The sequence below is a fragment of the Pristiophorus japonicus genome, chromosome X (assembly GCF_044704955.1).
Source record: "Pristiophorus japonicus isolate sPriJap1 chromosome X, sPriJap1.hap1, whole genome shotgun sequence".
Taxonomy (NCBI): domain Eukaryota; kingdom Metazoa; phylum Chordata; class Chondrichthyes; family Pristiophoridae; genus Pristiophorus; species Pristiophorus japonicus.
Genome location: NC_092010.1, coordinates 36,391,992 through 36,415,589, shown reverse-complemented (window position 1 = coordinate 36,415,589; position 23,598 = coordinate 36,391,992). Strand labels below are relative to the sequence as shown.

Below are 23,598 nucleotides of genomic sequence, written 5' to 3'. Positions count from 1 at the left end.
AACATGACATTGAAACCTATACTGTGCCACCTACTGGCAGGAGGTGGATTTACACCTGCACATCTACACACAAGATGTCAGGCATTTTTCCAGAGAGTCACATGGGCCCTCTCACCCACCTCCAAGTGGCTGGCTGGGAAGGCGTGGGGAGGATTTACACGTGGTGTTCATAAAGAACATCGAATATATCGGCTCACCTTGGCCATCTACTGCTCTTTCAGAAGTAGAACTTTTCCAAGAGTTTGGAGTGCTCTCGATCACAGATCTCTGGGGAAAATAAAACAAGAAAAATTGTCATGAAGCTCCCCAACACCGTGATGGAACTATTGATAATGAAACAGCATTAGAAAGATTTTTTTGTGCAACCGTTGAAAGTGTTTGGCTGGCCTGGTGTGGTTTGAGCTCTGGCACTCCAACATCTAGCCTCAACTGATGACAAGATAGGGGGAATTTTAAAAAGCCACACCGACACCTTGCTGGATCAATGGACATCAGTGATCCAGCCGTTCCTCCTCCACCACCCTTTCATCCAAGTTAATCACCACCCAATCACTGCCAGATGTGAACATTCAGAAAATATTAAAGAGAGTCACATTCTAAAAGATTGACCAGACTTGAAACTATTTTTTAAAAAATGGTTATTTTCCCCAAAGTGATATACATTAAAACAGGTTCCATTTTTAAACTGAAATGAGTTATGAATGAAGCCGATAGGTCTGGCGTTGCAGAGATCCGGGGCCATTGGCGAGAGATCAGAAGCTGCCAGGTTACTTTGATTCTTTACTTGATACAGGGAGATTCAAACTACAATTCTCCACTCTGGAATAGATGTTTGGAATAGCAATTTCACAAAAGATCATCTGACAAGACACATTCTCGACATAAAGCCAACTGATCCCAAACTGCATTTTTGAAGTTCCTGGGGGATTGGAAGGTCTGGATGTGGTTCGGTTAAACTGGGTTCTTTGAAATACAGTTGTGTACAATAGCAAGCAGAGGCTGAATCATGCAATGACTCAATTCTTGCTAACTCTTCTGAACAAAACAAAGATTATCTGGTTGCATTCAATGATGATTGACTGCAGATATCAATTCTCAGCTGCATACAATTAGCACACCAGGGAAGGAACCATTTAACGTCTTAACTACCACGACGTGATCAAACCATTTATTGTGGAGGGATCCTGGTGCAAAGCTGATGCCACTTTGGCAAGAAACTCTTTTGGAGTTTACCTGAAAAACATAAACATAATGGTGCACTGGGACTCGACAGCTGTTGAATTTGTACCAAGGTGTATTGGGCGGTAACTGCTTGATAGACATTTCTACACTAGAGTGCAGCCAGCTATAGATCTCAGTTCTTCCTCCATTGGCTGCCCTCCATAATGTAAACCAGCTGACCTGCAGTAAGTTAATAGGAGGGTAGACCAATTTGTTGCCAAACTTTTCTGGACAAGATGGAATGGCAATACAGATCGGCCATGATCGGATTGAATGGCGGAACAGGTTCGAGGGGCTGAATGGCTCCCTCGTGTTCTTATGGCACTCCCTGTAACTACTGACATCTCCGGGGACCCCTGTCCTAACTTCCAAAAGACAATACTGCCGACCCAAAAAAGAAAATGGTGATGTTATTAGAGAAAAGTTACCTTGAAGGCCCCCGGCGATCCCTTCGCAAAACCCCAACAGTCCAGAAACCCCTGCTTAAAGACCTATGTTGCAGACTCACAAACGTGCCACGGAACTGGAGCAGGCGGTTTTTAAAATAAATGTGGGGAGGTGATCCCATGTGTTTGGGCTCTGGGTCTCGGAGTCCAGCCAAATTACAGCAATTGGTGGGAGTTTTTTTTGGCATATTGATGGCATCGAGAGAGAGTAGGAAACAACCTCATGAATAGACAAGTCACAAACTTAACTCATTTGAGCACAGAAAGACATGGACAAATTATACTTGGTTATTGATGGGAAAGTCACATTATCTAGAGCTCTTTCTCCTCTCCCCACATGACACTTGCAAAGATGTCGCACAGCAAGCTCTCACAAACAGCAATGTGATAATGACGAGAAAAAAGATACTGCCAACTGAGCCAAGACACTTGCAACAGTCAATATCCCAACTCAAAAATATGGGCCCGGATTTTGCGGTGGTCATGATGGCAAAACTGTCAGCATTTGCAGTCATTACCCCTCTGAAACTGACCATAACTCAGGATTTAGCACATGCGCAGATAAACGCAGAAATCCTGAAGTTGCGGTCAGTCATTTCCTGCTCCGCCATTATTAATAATTTTTTTAAATGTTTTTAAAGTTTGTTTGATATTTCAGCTTTTACCTTAACCCAGTGTGTTTCAATCTTTATTTTGCTCTTTTAACATTTAAAAAAAATTCATAAAAGCTGTTTATTTCCTGGTTGTGTGAGCTCGGATTGGCTGCTTCGACAGCTTGATGATATAACTGCTGCTGGATGGCAGAGATCCCCTATAGACAGCTCTACAATTAAATTAAGGTTGGGAAAGCTAAAGTTCAGAGATCAGGCTATCGCTGTGGGCAGCTTCCTTACAGGTCAGTGGCGATCACCGTTGCTTCACCGCTGACTGCAAATTCCGGGCCATTGTTAGAAAGTGAGAACCGATCAGTTGAAGGAGAAGGCGCTTATTTACAATTATAAAAGCAGCAATGAAAGACATGCATTTTTTTTCCAAAAAGGGGAAGCAATCCACGACCATAACACTTCCAAATGTATTAACTCAATTAAGATTGTGTGCCAGGTCTGCACATGAAAGCACCAAGATGCAGTGCCACGGCAGTACTGGGATGCAGGTTTGATCTTCCCTCGCTCATGCTGGCAAGCGTCAATCACAATGTTAGTGCTTGGAATCAGAACAGGGGTGTTTTAAAAAGATAAGGGGGCATGTACTGTTCACAAAGGTTGAAGGAAAGTGTCAAACTCTAGCCACACTCCGGACTGGAAACCAAAGCCAAACTGGCGGATTCTTGGCATTAGGAAGTCAACAGGCCTCCAGTGCATGTTTAGGTCACCCCTACTATAATTAACACAAGCATTCCAACTAAAGTCTGCTCACATACCTTCTGCAGTTCTGCATGGGGGGAGGTGCTGGTAAAAGGTACTGGTGGCACATTCTCTTTCTGTTCATTCCTATTGCTTGCATATATTTCAAGGTCACTGGTGTCTACGTCAAACTACAACAGATAAAGCAAGCACGATAAGCATTAAGACAAATGTCAGAATAGCCTCCGTTTAAACAGTGGCTGCATTATTTGCATGGCATTTGAATTACTGGCCATTTTAAACAACAGAAATTGGAACTGAAACAAAAGCTGCAAACCTAATTACTCAGGGTTCAAAATACAGGTGAAATCCCAACAATATACAGAGTATGTTGTCAACATGATGTATTAAAAAGGGACATACAAGAGATGAAACTGCAAACAGAATGGACACCTGCAGTCAGTCACAAAGCTGCAACCCAACACCAAGCTCAGAGCAGGAACAAGCAAACGGTTTGACAAAGGCTATTTGCTCCAGAGATTAAATTGCAACCTTCGGTCTGACTTCCTAGTGCCTTTTCGGTGCTATTTTGATTCATCAATATCGTTTTTAATTTGAAGAGGGGTGGGGGAGGGGAAATTGAATATTTATAAAAGGATGATAAAGAAAATGGGCATTTTGTTGCTATTCATCCTCCATATGTAAAATAGGTTGCTATGAATAACAAATACAATGTTCTCATGTATTCTACCATGTAAATATTTAGATTCAAACTAGCAATGTTTTCAGAATGCCTTGGTCATCTTTTATTTAAAACCCAGTTACGTTGACTGAGGGATAAATATTCGGAGTATGAGAGTTAGGACAAATAATCACCGACTCAGCCCACCTCCACAGCGCAATTTACACTAACTCTTTTCTGCACATGCATCCTCCTCTCCACCCCCACCACCACATTGCACCGTAAAGTGCTCCGTGAGGAGGGGGTGGGGGAGCACGCTGAGCAAGACACAGAGTGAACGAGACACAGAGCGAGAGCGAGAGAGAGAGAGAGAAAAAAAAAAGAGCTGCCTCAGAAGGGCCGGGGGGGGGGGGGGCGGAAGGGAGAGAACGCCCTATCTATGGCCGGCGGGGACCGGGGGGGGGGGGTAAGGGTAAGAGTCTTCGGCTGGAACATGGTGGCTTTTGGGGAGATCCATCTGTGGCTTCTGAAGTCAAAATAGATTGAATTACAAATTGGAAAAAGGTCAGTCAGAACGTGGGCTGAGTGGTTCCAGTTACACATTCCAGAGGAACTTCAGGATGTGGCTTATCCTCCAAGGGGACCAATCTGCAGTTGGCTCTCCATTTTCACACAGCCTATCAGAGAAACGGCTGCTTTTCAGTTCGTATAAATAGACGCATCCATAAATATTGGTCAGTTTACCGGGGATAACTCCCCTGCTCCTCTTCGAAAGTGTCATGGGATCTTTTACATCCACCCGAGAGAGCAGACAGGACCTCGGTTTAACGTCTCATCCAAAAGACGGCACCTCTGAGTGCGGCACTCCCTTAGCACTGCACTGGAGTGTCAGCCTAGATTTTTGCACTCCAGTCTATGGAGTGGGACTTGAACCCACAACCTTCTGACTCAGAAGCGAGTCCAGCGTGTAGTTATCAGCAGAGAGCAGAATTGGACTTGGCCACGATACCTCCCCCTAGGGTCAGACTACATGTGCAACACAGAATGACCACTTGGCTGAGGAAGTGGACGGCTGCAGGTGCACATAGAGACACATCCAAGCAAGAGTCTGGCGGTGCAAGAGGGTCACTCGATTGATTCATGGGATGAGGGGCTGTCTTATGATGAGAGATTGAGCATATATTCTGGAGTTTAGAAAAATGAGAGGTGATCTCATTGAAACACAAGATTCTGAGGGGGGGGGGGGGGGGGGGGGGAAACTGACAGGGTAGATGCAGAGGTTGTTTCCCCAGGCTGCAGTGCCCAGAACCAGGGGTCACAGTCTCAGGATAAGGGGTCAGCCATTTAAGACTGAGAGGAGGAGGAATTCTTCACTGAGGGTTGTGAATCTTTGGCACTGTCTGCCCCAGAGAGCTGTGGATGCTGAGTCCGAGTATATTCAAGGCCGAGATAGATAGATTTTTGGAGTCTGGGGGAAATCGAGGGATATGGAGATCGGACGGGAAAGTGGAGTTGAGGTCGATGATCAGCCATGATCTTATTGAATGGCGGAGCAGGCTCGAGGGGCCGAATGGCCGACTCCTGTTCCTATTTCTTATGTTCTTAAGTTCTTGAGTCAGTGCCTTCGGAAAAAAAAGGAGGAAAAAATTGCGAAGACCCCCCAGGATACTCAGCATCAATTCATTCTAACTAATATTTCACTCCCATCTCATTCCCTCCCACCCACCAGTGAAGAAATAAAACCAATAATGATAAAGGCACACTTTGCTTTTACCTGTGACAGTTTCTTCAGATTTGGTACTTCTTTAGTTTCCCACAGCTCTTTGGTGCTAATCACTTCTCCAGCAGGCATCTGCTCTTCCAAAGTCTAAGCATTAATCAAGACAAGACAGTTAGTTACAAGCAGCAGTCAGAGAGACATGGAAACGAGAGAAATTTAAAGACAGACAGACATGCTTTTATATAGAGCCATTCACAAGCTCAGGTCATCCCAAAGCGCTTTACAGCCAATAAAGTACTTCTGTAGTCACTGTTTGCAATGTAGGGAAACACGGCAGCCTATTTGCGCATAGCAAGCTTCTACAAACAGCAACATGGTTTCAGTGATGTTGGTCAAGGGATAAATGTTGGCCAGGACAACCAGATGAACTCCCCTGCTCTTCTAGTGTCACGAGATCTTTTATGTCCACCTAAATAAGTAGACGGGGCCTCAGTTTAACGTCTCATCCGAAAGATGGCACCTCCAACAGTGCAGCACTCCCTCAGCACTGCACTGGAACGTCAGCCTGGATTACGTGCTCAAGGCTCGAATAGGTCTTGAACCCACAACTTTTTTAACTCTGGAGGCGAGCATGCTACCTACCTATTGAACCACGACCAACACCGCACTGAAAAATGGACTACAAAATAAAACCAATGACAAATTCCATGCTATTGTCATAGCACACCGAAAGAGGTGGAATGGTTTTCTGTATAAATGCGTTTACATTTAAAACTGAATCCATTTTTTAGGATAGACATTAAACGGAGACTCCACCTGTCTACTCAAGTGGATATAAAGATCGCTGTGCACTATTTGAAGAGCAGGGAGCTCGCCTGGTGTTCTGGCCAAACATTCATCCCTCAATAACAGATTATCCAGTCATGTGTTACTTGTGGGATCACGCCATGCACAAAATTGGCTGCTGAGTTTGCCTACATAACAGACAACACTTCACTGGTTGTGGAGCACTTTGGAATGCCCTGAAGATGGGATAGAAGTTGCTATATAAATGCAAGTTTGTTGTTTTGTTGAGCATCACGATGACCACTAGCATGCCTTGATTTTCACGAGATGGCTTGTGTCTTTGGCCTCCAGATAGTATCAATATATTAATTAAGCCAGGAAAACATGATGCAAGCACCACCCACCTATGGAACATTCAACCTGAAATGGGAGTGTCAGAGAAGGCATTAATCCATTAATATGCAGTCAAAGCTAATGGATTATCTAAACCTGTGACCGAGCATGAAAGTGAGGGAACCAGGTGAAATGGAACTAAAAACAAGGGCTGGAGTGGGTTGAGACTGATGGTAAAGACGCTCACTATATTCACTGCTGCCAAGAATGGAGAATAGTTTGAAAAAGATCAGGTGTCATTGTGAACAAACGCCTGCTGTTCTGTGTTTCACTTGTTCAATTTCTGTAAATTCATTTAGTTCATTAATTCGCAATGTAAGCCCAGTTTGAGTGTGGGAGTGTTCATAATACCATCAGTGGCTTGGAAAGAACAAACTTGCAATCGGCATAAGCAATGCTGGAGTGCGAGAGGCTGAAAGGGGCAACAAAAACACAGGGCTGCATCTTCTGGGTTGTAGGTGACATGCATGTCAGTAAGGCTGGGGGAATGGTTCATTAAAATGAACACATTTGTGGCACTCTGAGTGGAGCGAAGAGATGCACATTCTGGTTTGAGGAAGTTTTAAAAACTGTAATTCAGATTATTTATTGCCAAAACTAACCAGCAGCACAATAGCAGGAAGAGATGCCAGGATAGATCAGTGTCAAAAAGACAGGAAAGAGCAATCCTGAAGAATCTGGCCAAGGGAGGGGAGGGAGAATGACACAGGACTCCACAAAGTGGTTTAAAACAGATAAATCATTTAGCAGCAGAATGGTGAAGAAGCGAGGCTGTTGAGAGAGAATACAAGATGGAGAAGGAGAAGGAACAGGATGAGAGACGGCAGCAGCAGGGGAGGGAAAAAGTGTCCAATCTAGCATTGGCAGGCACAATACCTGACCTGGCGGGCATTGCACCTGGCGGCTTGACCATTTCCAGCAAAATGTGGAGGACGTTAGCTTGGTTACATTTCAATTAGACTTGAATTCTAAGGAGACAGTGGCAGCTTCTTGCAGGCGTTTCAATTATTAATAGGTCTAAAGAGATGAGACAGAGTGCTGTGGTCAGAGAGTCTGGTCCATTCACATGTAATGTCTCTTCCCCTCCGGTAGAACAGGATGTTTATATCGATTACAACAGTGTGTGATTCGAGATTATTTTAACCACACTCAAGTCTTTACATAAATATAAAACATTAAAGGAAAGAAAGTAACAGTACAAAGAAGGGGCATTAGAAATACAGGACACCTGGACATGGCAGCTAGAAGGGGATAACCTGCAACCTTGCCAGTTGAGTGATTTGATGTCGAGAGATCAGCTCTTTGAAATTGTTCGAAGATTTAGGGTTCTGGCGAGTTGTTGCAAAAAAAGCATCCTCTCTGGTGGCTAGGGACTGCAGGTGAATGGCTGCAGCACTGAGAGCAAAGGGAGACAGAATCCAGCAGGTCTACTAGAGAACTCCAGACACAAGGTGTTTTAATTGCAATAGAGTTGGAACATAAGGCAAAAAATGTTGTTCCGGGGGTGGGGGGGGCAGAACGTCAGGGCACAGCTGGGGAGACAGAGTGCTGCCACAAGACAAGAGCATATAGCAAATTGCGCAAATATATCTGGACAATGGTGCACTACATCACCAGGTATCCAGGGGTCATTGGGCTCAAGTCCAAGGAGCCAGACATTGTAGCCAGTGCATAGTTAAAAACATTTGCGCCAGTTGGTTTTCCAATCTGCCTGAGGTACTAACTTTTTGTCAGTTAGTCACACAAATGTGGGAGGAGTGCCACATTAACCAGTAGTCTCAGCTTGGCTCAGTTGGTAGAACTCCCACCTCCAAGTCAGAAGATTATGGGTTCAAGCCCCACACCTAGCTGACATCCCCGTGTAGTAGAGGGAGTAACACATTGTGGGTTGAGACTTTAAACCAAGGTCCCATTTATCTGCTCAGGTGAATGTGAAAGATCTCATGGCCCTTCGAAAAGCCAGGAATTGTCCTCGTGTCCTGGCCAACATTCATCACTCAAACCAACACCATCAGAAACAAATTAACTGGCGATTCATCTCAATGTTATTTGTGGGAGCTTGCTGTGCGCAAATTGGCTGCCGCGTTTGCTGCAAAACAAGTGATTACACTTTTAAAGTAATTGATTAGATGTCAGAGTACTTCACAGCCAGAGGACATGAAAAATCCACCATATAAACGCAAATTAATATTTTTGCATACCACCTTCAGATGAATGGGTGGTGGAGCTTTAATGGCATGCTAATGCATATATTGCAGGCACATGGGAAGCAGTACTCTAGTGATCAGAGATACAAAGCTACTGTACCTCTCGTTTGCATACAGAGAGGTAACAGAGTTCTCACCTTTCAAGTTACTGTACAGGTGCCAAGTGCACGGTTCACTCACACAGTTGAAGGTGGGGTGGGGGCGAGGCCAAGGGAGAGCAAGGCAGTAAAAAAAAAAATAATAAGTTAGCCTGGTTTGCAGGCCTAGTTATTGATCCAGCTACGGTTGTACCAATGGCATGGTGGGCACAGCTGCTATGTCCTCTCAAGTTTCTATTTTACGGTGAGAACAGGATCATCATATTCCTCCTCAATAACATTTCGAACAATGCATTACAATCAACTGTGCTGCAGATGGAAATGTATTCAAAAGGTGTTTACTGTAGGAGATTTGATGCTGGTCTCCTTCTGTGATGCAGCAGCCTGGTACAATGCCATTCTGTCTTTCACTGATGTCTGTTCCTGCATGTCTGCCAACTCCGTACCAACCTTAGATTCAGTTTTATCAGGGCTTGTTCCAGGCGAGGTATGGTCTGCATGAAGCGCAAACAGAGCCAGATTCAACATTAATGAATACATCGCCACATCAAAGCAAGCAACACTCTTTAAAATGCTAACACAATTAGTCTGTTTAATGTGGGATATTTTTCCCCACATCAAAGTTACACCTGCATCAACATCAACCAGGGTATCGCTTCTCAGCCTTTTGGCTAAGATCATGCATAACTGACCTGACAGGGTAGTAACCATGACCCCAAAGTGGTTCTCCCTGGATCAGGAAGGTGGTTCTCCTATGCTTTTTGGAAATAGGAGGTGGGTGGGGTGGATTGACCCATCCACCTCCACGGAGGTGTGTGGGGGGCCTGACCCATCCACCTCCATGGCACGAACCTGGTATTGCAGTACTTCCAGGAACGGTGCAGTGGCTCTCGGCCTTTTGGCTAAGAGCATTGGCGCAGAGTGATCCTTGATGTGTGCAAGGTGACCTCTGGCGTTTGTGATTTGACAAAGAATTGGAAAGATTGGCTACGAATTTAAAAAAAAAATAACTAAATAAATAAATGAATGGAGATTAGCGCCCTACCCATCTGGCAATGATTATAGCTCAGCTCTGAATTTGTAACTGTTGACTAATTAGGATACACTCTTCTTGTAGCTTTTAAATTGTCATTTTCGCATTCAGTTGGCCACTCACTACTTATAGCTTTTAATTTCCACCACTCTTTAGCAAGGAGAGCAGGCATGGAACCAGCATTAGCGCCTGAATCTGCAGGTTATCAAAAAAAAAAAAAACAATTCTTGTTTCCCCAAAGTGATGAGTTCCACGCTGTAGCAATCCTGAGAGCAATGCACATATCTACGAGCCACAAAACAAGTATGCAGTGCAACTAATTTGGAATGGACTTCAAGCAATGCCCTTCCTCTAGATACCGCAAGATCTACTCAAAGCTAGTGAAACCATAAAGCAGGGGTGCCCTAGCATTTTGTCTTTGTGGGTTGTAAAGGCGGATACCACGGAGTCGCAGGGGCCACATATATTCCACGTTCCCATTAATGTACACATCTCAAATTACTGATACCAACAGCTCATGAGTGTTTTCATTGAGGATTGATCCACCAATGAGGCAACAACAAAGAACAGCCCTTTCCAGCCTCCAGGGCTGTAAAATTCAAAGAGGACACACCTGCAAGCAAGCGATAGAGAGCAGAGTTGCCTTGGCTTTGAGGGATGGATTGCCAGGGCTTGTTGGGTTGCAAGTGGTCCTAGGTTGAACAGTAAGAGTATTGCAATCTGGGATCAGTAATTAAATCTCCATGGATGGATTGTGTCCTTGTCACATTTATATCTCCCCTTTTCAGTGAAGCATGCTTCCCGTGGAGATGATAGTGTAAGGAAATGAAGGCGCTACATAAATACAAGTTAACATGGAAAAAGTCCCACAGGCAAGGTGCTTAAGAATAAAGGAATGAATATAGATTGGGAAAGGGTAGTGGTTGAAACCTTGGTCAACAAGAGGAGTTTGGAGTAGTCTGGGGATAAAGTTGGAGGGCAGGGTAGAAAGAGCTGAAGGTTGGTCAAGAGTGGCTGAGCCGGGTGCAAAGCATGTGCAGAGGTTGAGAGAGCAAGGAAGGGAATGCAACAAAAAAAGCCCGGGATGTGTGTATCAGGAGGGATTTTAAATTGGATATTGGGGTGGGGGAGGGAAAATCCAATGTAGAATCAGCAATGATGGATAAGTGGGGCTGAATGCAAGTGGCAGAGATTGACAAGTTGGAGGATGGAGGAGAGTGTCTATAGGCGTCATGGGGTGTGTATAAGGGTTGCAGCTGCAGTGGAGGCAAGGTAGGACTGCAGGGAGACAATAGTAAGTGGTGGTAGATAGGATGCGGGGCATGAAGCTCAATTCTGGGGATCGAACATTACCGAGCCAGAGGTTTCACACAGCCCGAGGCGGGGATGGGAGTTGGTGGCAAGGGAATGGAGGGTTTTTTCCCCCCTCCAGAGGCCAAAAGTATAACTGTAGTCTTCCCAATGTCCAATCCTCTCTATTTTAAATAAATGTCAATTCCCTCTTATTTTATTCAATTTCAAATAAAATTTGATGCTACAAGTTCTGCATGACTGTTTCACCCCTTATTAGTTCCAATATCCACAGCCTTGGAACAGAAGCTAGAGGCGCTACATTTTTCCCTCCCTCTACCCCTTGCTACAATGAGCCATCTCCCAACACTCTTCACCTATGCTCAATGAAGAGGGACATTTCCCATAAGCAGGCCCACATCGTGGGTTGAAACCTTTGCACAGGTTGTGAATGAGATGCATTGTGCCTCAGCGCCAATAATCGACCCATTTGCCGCTGGATTAGACTGGATATAGTACAGGAGGGCCACAGTATACTCCTGACCTCAGGATAGGCAGGCATGGGGGGGGCAGCAGGAAAGATTAAAAAAAAGACACACCATATTTCAGGCTAAACTACAAATTGTTTATTGAGAAAGAAACACATACAAGTTACGTCATCAAATAACATTAGCAATCCAGTCCTTAACTTTTGGTTAAGCAATATATATTAAATTTTGAGTTCAAAAATCACCAAAACATTTTGAAATTTAGTCCTTCAAGCTGGCAGTCTGGAACACGAGCTTCTTCAACCCGGCTATCATCTCCTTTCTTCTGTTTGCGTGCAATATGGACGTCACCGCCTAGTTTCAACTTCCAAACGTTTAGAAAAACTGCTTCTGGATTAGTGCAAAAATGCTGCTCCTTCACCGGTCTAAGTGCATCAATCAGGAAGCAGCTTCTGGGCCCAGGAAGTTTAAAGAGGCTGAAAAAAAAGAGCTTCTAATTTGCGAACTTTGGCACAGTCCTACCAGCCCAAGCGCAGTGGGTACAGCAGCGGCAGAGGGTCACCAAAAATAGTGGGGAAAGATGGCGGTGGAAGGTTCAGATTTTAGCTGTATGCAGCCTACACAATTAAGGGGGGGGGGGGGTGTTAGATCCACGTGGCTCAAAAGGTTGGACACCGTTACTTTAAGCAAAGTCTTGATTGCGTCTTTACTCGAGTGTACACATTGGTTCACGGAGTTCAGTCTCACCACAGTGGATTGTGGAAGTGATGAAAGCAGATTGCATCACCGCTTCAGGGACCTTGGATACTAAACGGACACTCAAGGCAGATCAGAGACACAATGAAGTGTCTGGAGCAGAGGTACTGTAATTGATTAACAAATGGTTGCACATCCCCAGGAACTGGTTAATACTGGAGACAATGCATTGACTGCATCATATATAATTAGATCAATCTAGCCTGCTCTTTTGCAGACAGCCTGATCCCATTCTCAACAGGTAACCTCACGAGAAGAGTTTCCATTTAAGTCATTCGTTCAAATTGACTCATTTCATTGTACATCATAAAAATGGAGAACAAAAGCATACAACAGCACAAAGCAGGATGGAACGTGGCTTCCATCACACGTCTCATTCCGTTTAGATCGTGTTCCTGGACATGGATGTGACAGTCACATGATGTTTCCCCATTTCTTCCCCCACCCCCACCAAGAATGTGTAAAATTCAGAGAAATGGAGATAGAGACTGGAACATCATAAAAGACAAGCTTCAATATTTGTTCTATATACAGGCCGAAATAGAAGACTCACCTGCCGTCCTTAAATAAGACACGTCCGCCCACAACAGTTCAGAACGTCCAGTGCGGGAGGTGTCCAAAGAGCAACACAAAGGATTAATTGATTGATTAAACCTGGAGTAACACACGCTAAATGGGCTGAGAGTGATCGTACCCAAAAGGAACACTCAATATTCTCCTCAGTTTAGTTCCAAAAGCCAGGATTAACAGCAAACAGAGGAGTTTTATTTCCTCAACTCTTTCCCAGGGATGAAATGATTGAAACAAACTTATGATTTGCTTATATTGGATTACTGCTGCCTGGTGAGGGGGAAGAGAACGCCCAATACTCCAATCGGGGATCACTTTTTTTTTTGGGGGGGGGGGTGAGGGGGGAGATGGGACACATGACAACAGTGAGGTGCAGCCCCCCTAACATTAAGAATGGTAGCTCTGGGGAGCTAGCAGGGATTCCGATTAGTTTAAGCGTCAGATTTTGTAATCTGGCAGTCTACTGATGGTTAAATACCTGCATTTTAGCTTTAAAGCTTCTTAAATGCTATGAACCCTCCCCCATGCAATGAGCTCAGGCACTACCACGAGAATATATTTCACCCAACCGAGAAAAGCCTTCGTTCTGGTTCTTGCTCTACCTCAGCTGCCCTTTACACTGCAGGGATTTTATGACTTCGGTTTCAAAACAGCTTGGAAAGCCCACTACAGCTCCATTGCTCAGGCAGAGTTCAACCTGACCTTGAAAATGTCAGGCATGCCAAACTCCAAAACACCTGTGCTTATGACTGTTCTTGGAGAGGTTAAAAGAGAGTGTCGGTTTGGTATTGAATTAAAAAAAATACCTGTAATCCCTAAAGAAAATAAGGTCCATTGAGGAGGTTAAACAATTGAAGATTAACTATAGCTGTAATGGGACAATAATTCAAGACATGAAATATTTGAAGATAATTATATGGTCACGGTCAGAACATTGAAAATTTTGAATGTGGGGAGAAGACTGCAGAACAACTGAATGGGACACATTTGCAGTGAGTCATGGAAAAGGTTAAATTTTTTGACAAAGTGACTTATTGCTGGAAATAAAACTCGGCCAGTCTGAAGTGGTTTCGCTCTATGAAGAGTTCTTTCACTTTGCTAGATTGCTGCTGGTCACAAACAATAGAGGGCAGAGGGGGCGGGGAAGCAGAGAAAAGGCCATACAGCACCATTCCCTCCAATCACAGCATCCAGTTGTAAACAATTCCAGTGTTCTCTCCTCTGCCATCGTACCTGGAAGTCCATTCCACATGTTGATCACTTTAAAAGAACCACCTCCTAACACCAGTATAAAATGTACCCTTCATTTGGTTGAACTGGTGTCCCTTGTCCTACTGTCACTGTTCATCTTAAAGTAGTGTTCTGGATATACCTGCTCAATACCATTTATTAGATCATACACCAAGTCACTCAAGGTTCGTTTTCCTCAGCTCAGTCCTCCGATGAGAGAGATCAGACTGATTGCTCTTGGCACCTCCTCTCATCATAAGTGGTCTCTCGAACGAGGAGTTCACAGATGTTTCAATGAAGGGCCCGATGTTCCAGTCCTGAACTCCAGTTGAGGGGGTGGAAGATGCCTGTCCGTGGATTTTTTTAACGTGTGGTGACCGTTGCACACCAGCCACCACATGGGATTGACAGAGCTAGGCCTTTATCCAGTGGCAAGGGTTAACCAAAATGGCTGGAGACCTGTTCTGCTGCACGGACCTAGTGCGCACACCTATCAGCTCTTCTGGGCCCCATACCCTCATTCACTGCTCCTCCGCCACAATCTCGCTCTGCACCAAACATTCGCCGAACCTCCGTCACGATCACCCACCAAATCTCAGCCATGATCCCTCAGCCCCGATCACTCATTGCAAGTCCGCCACGACCTTCCCGCTCCTCTGCTGTACCAGGGCCCTGCCAATGCTCCTGCCCACGACAGCGACCCGGGTCCTGATGACGTCCCCCAGCTCGAAGCCGTCGCAGATTTGTGTCGGCTCGCGCTGCAGCTGGAACGGTTCCCCTTGTGTTCAATGATAAGAGTTAGACATAGTCAAGGCCTGATCAAGCACACTGTACAGCTTGAGCATTACTTCCTGTAGCCAGATAGTTCAACATGGTTTGCTTTGGTAGACTGCTGCTCCAGTATCTGGACATGCTGAGCATCAACATCTTCAACTCCACCAGAGCCATTATAACAGAGTACATGTTGGCAATTGAGAAAAAATAAATTACATTTTTCCAAACTGAATTTCATCTGCCATTTGTCAGCTCACTGACCCATTCCAACTCATTTTGTAGGTCTTTCACTGCCTTTTTTACATTCAACTGTAAACCATCCCCTTCCCATCCCCCAGTTTGGTATCATTCAGGTATTTGATCAGTTTCCATTGGACTTGTTCCCTTCAAATCAAGCTATTTAAAAAGACAACAGCAGTAACGGACTCGACGTGTGCTCCAGTTTACTGTTCCTGCGAGGTTTCACACTTCACTTGCCCTGGACCGAGCTCCGATTTGAATATAAACGAGAGCCTGTGTCCCACCCCTCCCATGATGCAGCATGTAGCAACACTCTCCGAAAATATTCATCTTTAAAAAGCCACAAAGACGATTAAAAAAAATATTACAAATTGTGATACTACAAAGACCAAAGATGCCCAACATCTGGTGTACAATGTGGCTCCTCCCTGACACACTCTAATTACATTTTGACTCAAGTCTTTGATTAAGTCTGACATCATGGCTTAGTGTTAGGAATGCATTGACAGAACATAGCCGCTCCTCTTCCCAAACAAACTCCACTGACAGCTCATTAGTTTAGCTCACCCCTCAGGACTCGAGGGAGAAACTGGGCACCTTGCTCTTTGAATACTGCAACATGAAAGTGGAATTACTTCTGCCTGAGGGACAGAAATGCAGCTCACACTGGATTACATGTCCCATACTACTCTGCAGTAGCGTTCCCCTCATAACTGCTGCCGTTTGCTGACAACAAGTATTTATATAGCGCCTTTAACGTAGTGAAACAGCTCAAGGCACTTCACAGGAGCGTTGAGATTAACAAGTTTAGCATCGAGCTGCAAAAGGAGAAATTATGGCAGGTGACAAGAGGTAGGTTTTAGGGAGCATCTTGAAGGAGGAGAGAGGGGTAGAGTGGCGGAGAGGTTTAGGGAGAGAGTTCCAGAGCTTGGGGCCCAGGCAACAGAAGGCACAGCCACCGATGGTGGAGCGATTACAATCAGGGATGCTCAAGAGGGCAGAATTAGAGGAGTGCAGATATCTCGGGGGTTGTGCTTAGTCCAATACCCAATGGGGGCTGGGCATTTTAAAACATGGCTGTGTACAAGCTCACCGCAAACTCAACACAGTTGACTCTTATTTGTAGAGTCTTTGATATGCAGCAGTTAAAAGCTTTTACTGTCCAGTTCTCATTCTCCAAAATTACCAGCCTGTCACCCCTAAAACCAGGCTGGTTGAAAAACAGATGATGATCACCTCAGCTTCCGTGTCGGATGCTACAACTTAACAGCACGATGTATTTGTCAAAACTGTAAAGAAAAATAACCCCAGAAAATACTGTGCGTGCGCACACATGCGTGTGATGTAATCAAGCAGGAATTACGTTTTTGTCACAGGCAAAAGTATTCCTACCTTGAACTTGGTTCGAACAGTGTAGGACATCAAAGACTCAAGTGTCAGAGTGAGTGGTGTTGAAATAGCAAGTCACAGGAACACTTCAGGACAGAGCAGAGTTCTTCGGCAAAGCGGTCACCCAATTTGAATTTGGTCTGCCCCATCTGCCCAAACATATTCAGGGAATACAGGCAACACAAGGGTAACTAGTACAGGTAACTGGACCTGCCACATAAATACCATGGCAACAAGAGCAGGTCAGAGGCTGTGTATTCTGCGGCGAGTGTCTCCCCTCCTAACTCCCCAAAGCCGTTCCATCATCTACAAGGCACAAGCCAGGTGTGTGATGGAATACTCTCCACTTGCCTGGGTGAGTGCAGCTCCAACAACACAAGAAGCTCAACACCATCCAGGACAAAGCAGCCCACTTGATTGGCACCTCACCCACCACCTTAAACATTCACTCCCTCCACCACCGGCGCACCGTGGCTGCAGTGTACACCATCTACAAGATGCACTGCAGCAACTTGCCAAGGCTTCTTCGGCAGCACCTCCCAAACCCACCACCTCTACCGCCTAGAAGGACAAGGGCAGCAGGCGAATGGGAACACCATCGCCTGCAAGTTCCCCTCCAAGTCACACATCATCCTGACTTGGAAATATATCGGCTGTTCCTTCATCGTCGCTGGGTCAAAATCCTGGAACTCCCTCCCTAACAGCACTGTGGGAGCACCTTCACCACACGGACTGCAGCGGTTCAAGGTGGCGGCTCACCACCACCTTCCCAAGGGGCAATTAGGGATGGGCAATGAATGCCGGCCTTGCCAGCAACGTCCACATTCCAGAACGAATTTTTTTTTTTTAAAAAAAGGAAACCGTGGAACTCGAAGGATCCTAGGGGCTTGTTTGACAAATGATCAAAGAATGTCCTTTACTCCTTTATCAAGGTTTACAAATGAGTTTACAAGCAAGGAAATTCTTCCCCATATGGATTGGATTTACATAAGAACATAAGAATTAGGAACAGGAGTAGGCCGTCTCGCCCCTCGAGCCTGCTTGATTTAATGGCAAGGCAAAAAAAACTCATCTAGAAATCACCCCCAAAGGGGTCGATAGGTAGACTAATGACATGGAGAGCAAGGGTCCCAATCCTGACAAACTACAATAGACTAAGGGAAGCAACAAATGAAAACAGACACATCTGCCATAATTGTACCAAGGAACCAGTATCCAAGAGGCATATGTGGTTCCAATTTATAAAAGAAAGGACAGACGGATAACTATAGACCTGAGAGTTTGCCATCAGTAGTGGGTAAATCATAGAAAGTGTCCTAAAGACAGAATGAGAAAGAAAGAAAGTTAATGGATTTACAGGTAGATCATGCTTGACTTTTAAATCTACTGTATTACCCTGGTTAACTAAATGCATTACATTTGTAAAATTTTAGCAAAGCCTTTGACTCATCACAGAGGAAATGACTTTACTTGAAGAAATGTTGAGTCATGAAACTGGAGAAAGGAAGCAAATATTGGCAGTACCAAAAAAAAAAATGGGAACGGTCTACAGGAAATGACACCGAAGGGATCGGTAGAGTTTTAGTAGAAAAACACACTGGAACAGTCAGCACAACAGAGTACTGAAAAAAGCAAATGCAATCTTGGGATGTATAGTTCGAGAGATACAGCATAAATCCCATGGCATGAACATGTTCACAAAGCACTGGGACAATCCTCGCCTTGAATATTCTGCAGTTCTGCGCACCGTATCACCTGGAGGGAAGAGAGAACAAACATCCTTTGCCTTGGAGAGTACAAAAAGGGTAATTGAGTTGATAAATGGGGTTGGGCACCTGAGCTATGAGGAAACACTGCAGATACTGTGTATGTTTTATTAAAAAAAAGGGTTTGCATTCAAGATCCTAAAGAGAACAGGTAGCTATCGAGAGGGAGCATGGATTCAAATAAGATATCACTTCACACACAGAGGGTGCCAGATATGTAGATCACTGTTATAAATTTGTGCCTTAACATAGTAAAACGTCAACGTCACAAGGCACTTCACAGGAGCATTAACAAAATTTAACACCAAGCCACATATTGGAGCAGATGACCAAAAGCTTGGTCAAAGAGGTAGGTTTCAAGGAGTGTTTGAAAAGGAGAAGGTAGAGAGGTGGAGGGGTTTAAGGAGGGAATTCCAGATCTTAGGGCAGCAGCAGCTGAAGGCATGGCCACCGACGATGGAGGGATTATAATCAGGGGATGTGCAAGAGGCCAGAATTGGAGGAGTGCAGATAACAACAATTTGTATTTATATAGCGCCTTTAACGTAGTGCAATGCCCCAAGGCGCTTCACAGCAGTGTTACAAAACAAAAATTTGACACAACCACACAAGAAATTACAGCAGATGACCAAAAGCTTGGTCAAAGAGGCAAGTTTTAAGGAGCATCTTAAAAAGGGAGGAAAAAGAGGCAGAGGGGTTTAGGCAGGGAGTTCCAGAGCTTAGGGCCCAGGCAGCTGAAGGCACAGCCACCAATGGTTGAGCGATTATCAGGGATGCTCAGGAGGGCAGAATTTGAACCCCAAGTTTATGGAGGGAAGATGATGGGAGGCTAGCCAGGAGTGTATTGGAATAGTCAAGTCAATAGGTAACAAAAAGATGTGGATGAGAGTTAGCAGATGAGCTGAGGCAGGGGTGGAGTTATGGAGGTGGAAATAGGCAGTCTTAGTGATGGCACGGATATGTGGTTGATATCAAATATTGAAGGATATAGTCCTGTGCTCAAGCATTTTGGGGGGGGGGGGGGGGGGGAAGTAAGAAAAGGAGAGGGGGTCACCAGGGGCCTCAAGTCTAGTGGTGCATTATGGGGAATCACATTTGCCTGGTTCTAACCCAATTGCCTTTAGGGATTCAGGGAATAATTTCCTGAATTTTGCTCGAGTTTTTTTGCCTCCTTTACGTATTATTACTTAGAGGCGGTACACAAGGTTGCAATTCAACAAATAGGTGAGCACTCACTAGCCCAATGGTCTTTTCTCACTCTATGCAGAGACCACCATAACCCGAGCAAAAAACACAGTATACGAGATTAGAGCAAGTGTAAAAAATTGCCGTCTCTCAATGTGTGCGCGGTTCCAGGACAATGGTGTGCGAAGAGTTGACTGAACAGATGTTGCATCTGCTTTGGGGAAGTGCCAAGGGACAGGCAGTTGGAAGTCAAGGTGATGGATGAATGAACATTGGCATCCCAGAGGGAGCAGTCCCGCTAGAAAGTGGCAAGGAGACAGCAGGGGAAGATGTGCTTGTTGGTGGGATCAGTTTATGGGCAAAAATGGTGGATGATCTAGCAAATGCAGAGTCTTGTGCAGTTTTCACAAAACCAGTTTGCTCACTGTTCAACTGACAGGAGTCAGCATGTGTGACTCTGGCCTTAAACTTGGTCCATCCTCCCCCTGCCTCCATTTTGTTCAGTCTTTTTCAGGGCCTTAACTCATCTTCCAGGTCTGAAAGGATTCACACTGAAAATATTAACCAGTCTTTGCTCTTTTCCAGCTGCTGACTGGATCCACTAAGTATTTCCAGCATTACACCATACCACTCTTTCAACCCACCCCTCCCACAGCTCAGGAGACACACTGTGCCTCTGTAGAAAAGGGCCACAATGATAATCTCCACCCAATAATATTGCAGTATAAAAACCAGATAGTGTCTTGGGTTTGTATTCTGATTGGATCAAGGTATTTATAATAATAAATACAAGACAACATAAAAGTAGATATAGTGCATTTGAGGTGATGGGAATAGGTAAAACTAGGGGCCACCCATTTAAGGAGATAAAGTGAAGGATGGGCATCCAGGAGGGTGTTGAGCAGTCTCATTGCCGAGTGAATGCAGAGACCAAGCGCAGGCAGCGAAAGGAGCGTGCAGCAAACCAGTCCCATCCACCCTTTCCTTCAACCACTGTCTGTCCCACCTGTGACAGAGACTATAATTCCTGTATTACATAGAAAATAGGTGCAGGAGTAGGCCATTCGGCCCTTCGAGCCTGCACCATCATTCAATATGATCATGCAACCTCAGTACCCCACCCCTGCCTTCTTTCCATACCCCTGATCCCTTTAGCCGTAAGGGCCACATCTAACTCCCTTTTGAATATGTCCAACGAACTGGACTCCACAACTTTCTGCGGTAGAGAATTCCACAGGTTCACAACTTTGGGTGAATAGGTTTCTCCTCATCTCGGTCCTATTTGGCTTACCCCTTATCCTTAGACTGTGACCCCTGGTTCTGGACTTCCCCAACATCGGGAACTTGTTCCTGCATCTAACCTGTCCAATCCAGTCAGAATTTTAAGTTTCTATGAGATCCCCCCTCATTCTTCTTGGTGTATGTAGCACACAAATCACTGACTCCACACGGTCTGGTGTAAATCTAACTGCTGTGACCTTCGTCCTTTATTGTTCAGCTCCAGAGTGCCCCTCAGGTGTGGTGGTCAGCCTTATATAGCACCTGTTGCAGGTACTACCAGGGTTTCCCACCACAGCGCCCTCTGTGGTGTGTCATAGTGCTTACATTACATTTAAGGTACTGGGACGATACACACATCATTACATAACACTTCTAAATTCCAGTGAGTAAGCCTAGTCGATCCAGTCTTTCTTCATATGTCAGTCCTGCCATCCCAGGAATCAGTCTGATGAACCTTTGCTGCACTCCCTCAATAGCAAGAATGTCCTTCCTCAGATTAGGAGACCAAAACTGTACACACTATTCAAGGTGTGGTCTCACCAAAGCCCTGTACAACTGCAGTAAGACCTCCCTGCTCCTATTCTCAAATCCCCTAGCTATGAAGGCCAACATGCCATTTGGTTTCTTTACTGCTGTTCAGTCACCTGAGAACTCACTTTTAGAGTGGAAGCAAGTCTTCCTCGGTTCCTTCAAGGCAGCAACAGACAAGACTTCGAGAAAGGGAAAGAGAAAAAAAAAAGAGAAAAAGAGGAGAGAAAAAAAAGAGAAAAAAAAGAGAAAAAAAAAAGGAGAGAGAAAAAAAAAGAAGAGGAGAGGATGATTGGTACATAGGGATGAAATAAGCGGGGGGAGAAAAAAAAAGAAGAGGGACGAACACACATGGGCCGCCGACGCCCAGTCTTTCTCCTCAACCCAAACATAACGCAACACAACCCTACACATCAATTTGTGTGACTCAAAATAGCCAGTGCAACCGTAAAGCTACAACAAAGATATGGTTCAGTCACAAGTACATGGATATGATGCCGCTGCAAGGAAAATATCAGACTTCAAAGAGCAAATGGCAGGGAAATCAGCTGGGAAATCTTCAGACTGTAGCAGAGCAGTATTAAAAATTTACAAGACATTCAAATTTACAACACTTGACGTGGGGGGAGGGAAAAATGACCAGATACTACATGATTTACAAGCAATGAAACCTTCAGGAAAGTCAAAGGCAGTAGGAATGTACAACTGTAGGCTCCCATTTGAGTTTGAAATTATGCAGGAGGTTTGTAAAACATTTAGAAAGCAGTATGTTTTTAAAGCACGGTAGTTGCTAAAGTTAGTGAAGACTAATAAAAACAGACAGCTCTTTCCTGCCAAGTTGTTGTTAGTGATTTACACCTAGGGGAACTACCCCAAATATAATATTTAGTCACCACATTATAGGAAAGATGTGATTGCACCAGAGAGGGTACAGAGGAGATTTACAAGGATGTTGCCTGGACTGGAGCATTTTAGCTATGGGGAAAGATTGGATCGGCTGGGGTTTGTTTTCTTTGGAATAGAGGCTGAGGGGAGACCTTATTGAGGTGTATAAAATTATGAGGGACTTAAAGTGGATAGAAAGGGCCTATTTCCCTTCGCAAAGAGGTCAACAACCAGGGGGCATAAATTTAAAATAATTGGTCGAAGGATTCGAGGAGAGTTGGAGGGTTGTGGGGGTCTGGAACTCATTGCCTGAAAGGGTGGTAGAGGCAGAAACCCTCATCACGTTTAAAAAGTACTTGGATGTGCACTTGAAGCGCCATAACCTACAGGGCTACGAACCAAGAGCTGGAAAGTGGGATTAGGCTGGATAGCTCTCTTTCGGCCGGCACAGACACGATGGGCCAAATGGCTTCCTTCTGTGATTTGCGAGGATTCTGAGTTCAAAAAGGATATGAAGCCAGTGCTGTACTCCAGGAAATGCTGACGGGAGATTAGTGAAGCTGTCTCAGTTACACTTGCTAAAGTTTTCAACAGTTCTGAAACCAGTCCTGAAGGTGGGGGAATCATTTACACCAGAACAGATTAACCCAGCTAAACTGCAGGTGGCAATACTGCACACATCGGATACAAGAACCTCAACCAAGTCAACCACAACATTATTACATTCACACGTATTTATTTTATTATTTTAAAAAAAGTAATCAAAACCATAGAAAGCTTATTTCTCCAAGATCATGCTGGTAAAGCCCATTACAATTCCTGACCTTGCACTCCATCAGTTTAACAGATTTCATGGTCAGACAATCCCAGATTTTCCCCTAAAACACTGCAACAGCCAGTGATCAATGAATCAGAGATCGATCAGGTGTAGTCTTTGTGATCTGCAAGTAATTACTCATGACATTTGAGAAACTTGGCCACCCTGGACTGTGCAGTTATCCAATGAACAACCAGTAATCATTGCATTCTGCAGCAAGCAAAAGGAATCAGCAGTTATTCTAAAGAGCTGGCAAACAATTGCCTACTCCCCAGAAAAATGGCATCCCTTTGTCAAACGGTTTCACTTAACGATGTGACTGAATCTGTTCTGCTGTGATTGAAGCAATGGGGAAGTCGGCTCAACACACCGCTAAAATGCTAATGGCATCATTAGAAAGAATATTTAACAATACTATAACTCAGAGGGAAAGAGACGGATGCTCAGGGGACATTCAGGTTTATTTCCCC

The 23,598-nt window shown here is 44.7% G+C and overlaps 1 protein-coding gene and 1 pseudogene across 9 annotated transcripts in view; one reads left to right on the top strand and one right to left on the bottom strand.

Annotated features, from left to right (window-relative positions):
• Window positions 1-23,598, bottom strand: part of lima1a (LIM domain and actin binding 1a) — a 143,837-nt gene that overhangs the window by 8,552 nt on the left and 111,687 nt on the right. For all 9 annotated transcript variants that reach the window (XM_070869618.1, XM_070869623.1, XM_070869616.1 and 6 more), the window contains 4 exons: window positions 9,239-9,390; window positions 5,467-5,559; window positions 3,088-3,201; window positions 198-267 (listed from right to left, as the gene is read on the bottom strand). In XM_070869618.1, coding sequence (XP_070725719.1) covers window positions 198-267; window positions 3,088-3,201; window positions 5,467-5,559; window positions 9,239-9,390 — 429 coding nt within the window. The remainder of the gene's footprint in view (window positions 1-197; window positions 268-3,087; window positions 3,202-5,466; window positions 5,560-9,238; window positions 9,391-23,598) is intronic.
• LOC139241050 (U2 spliceosomal RNA) lies at window positions 9,548-9,785 on the top strand (annotated as a pseudogene).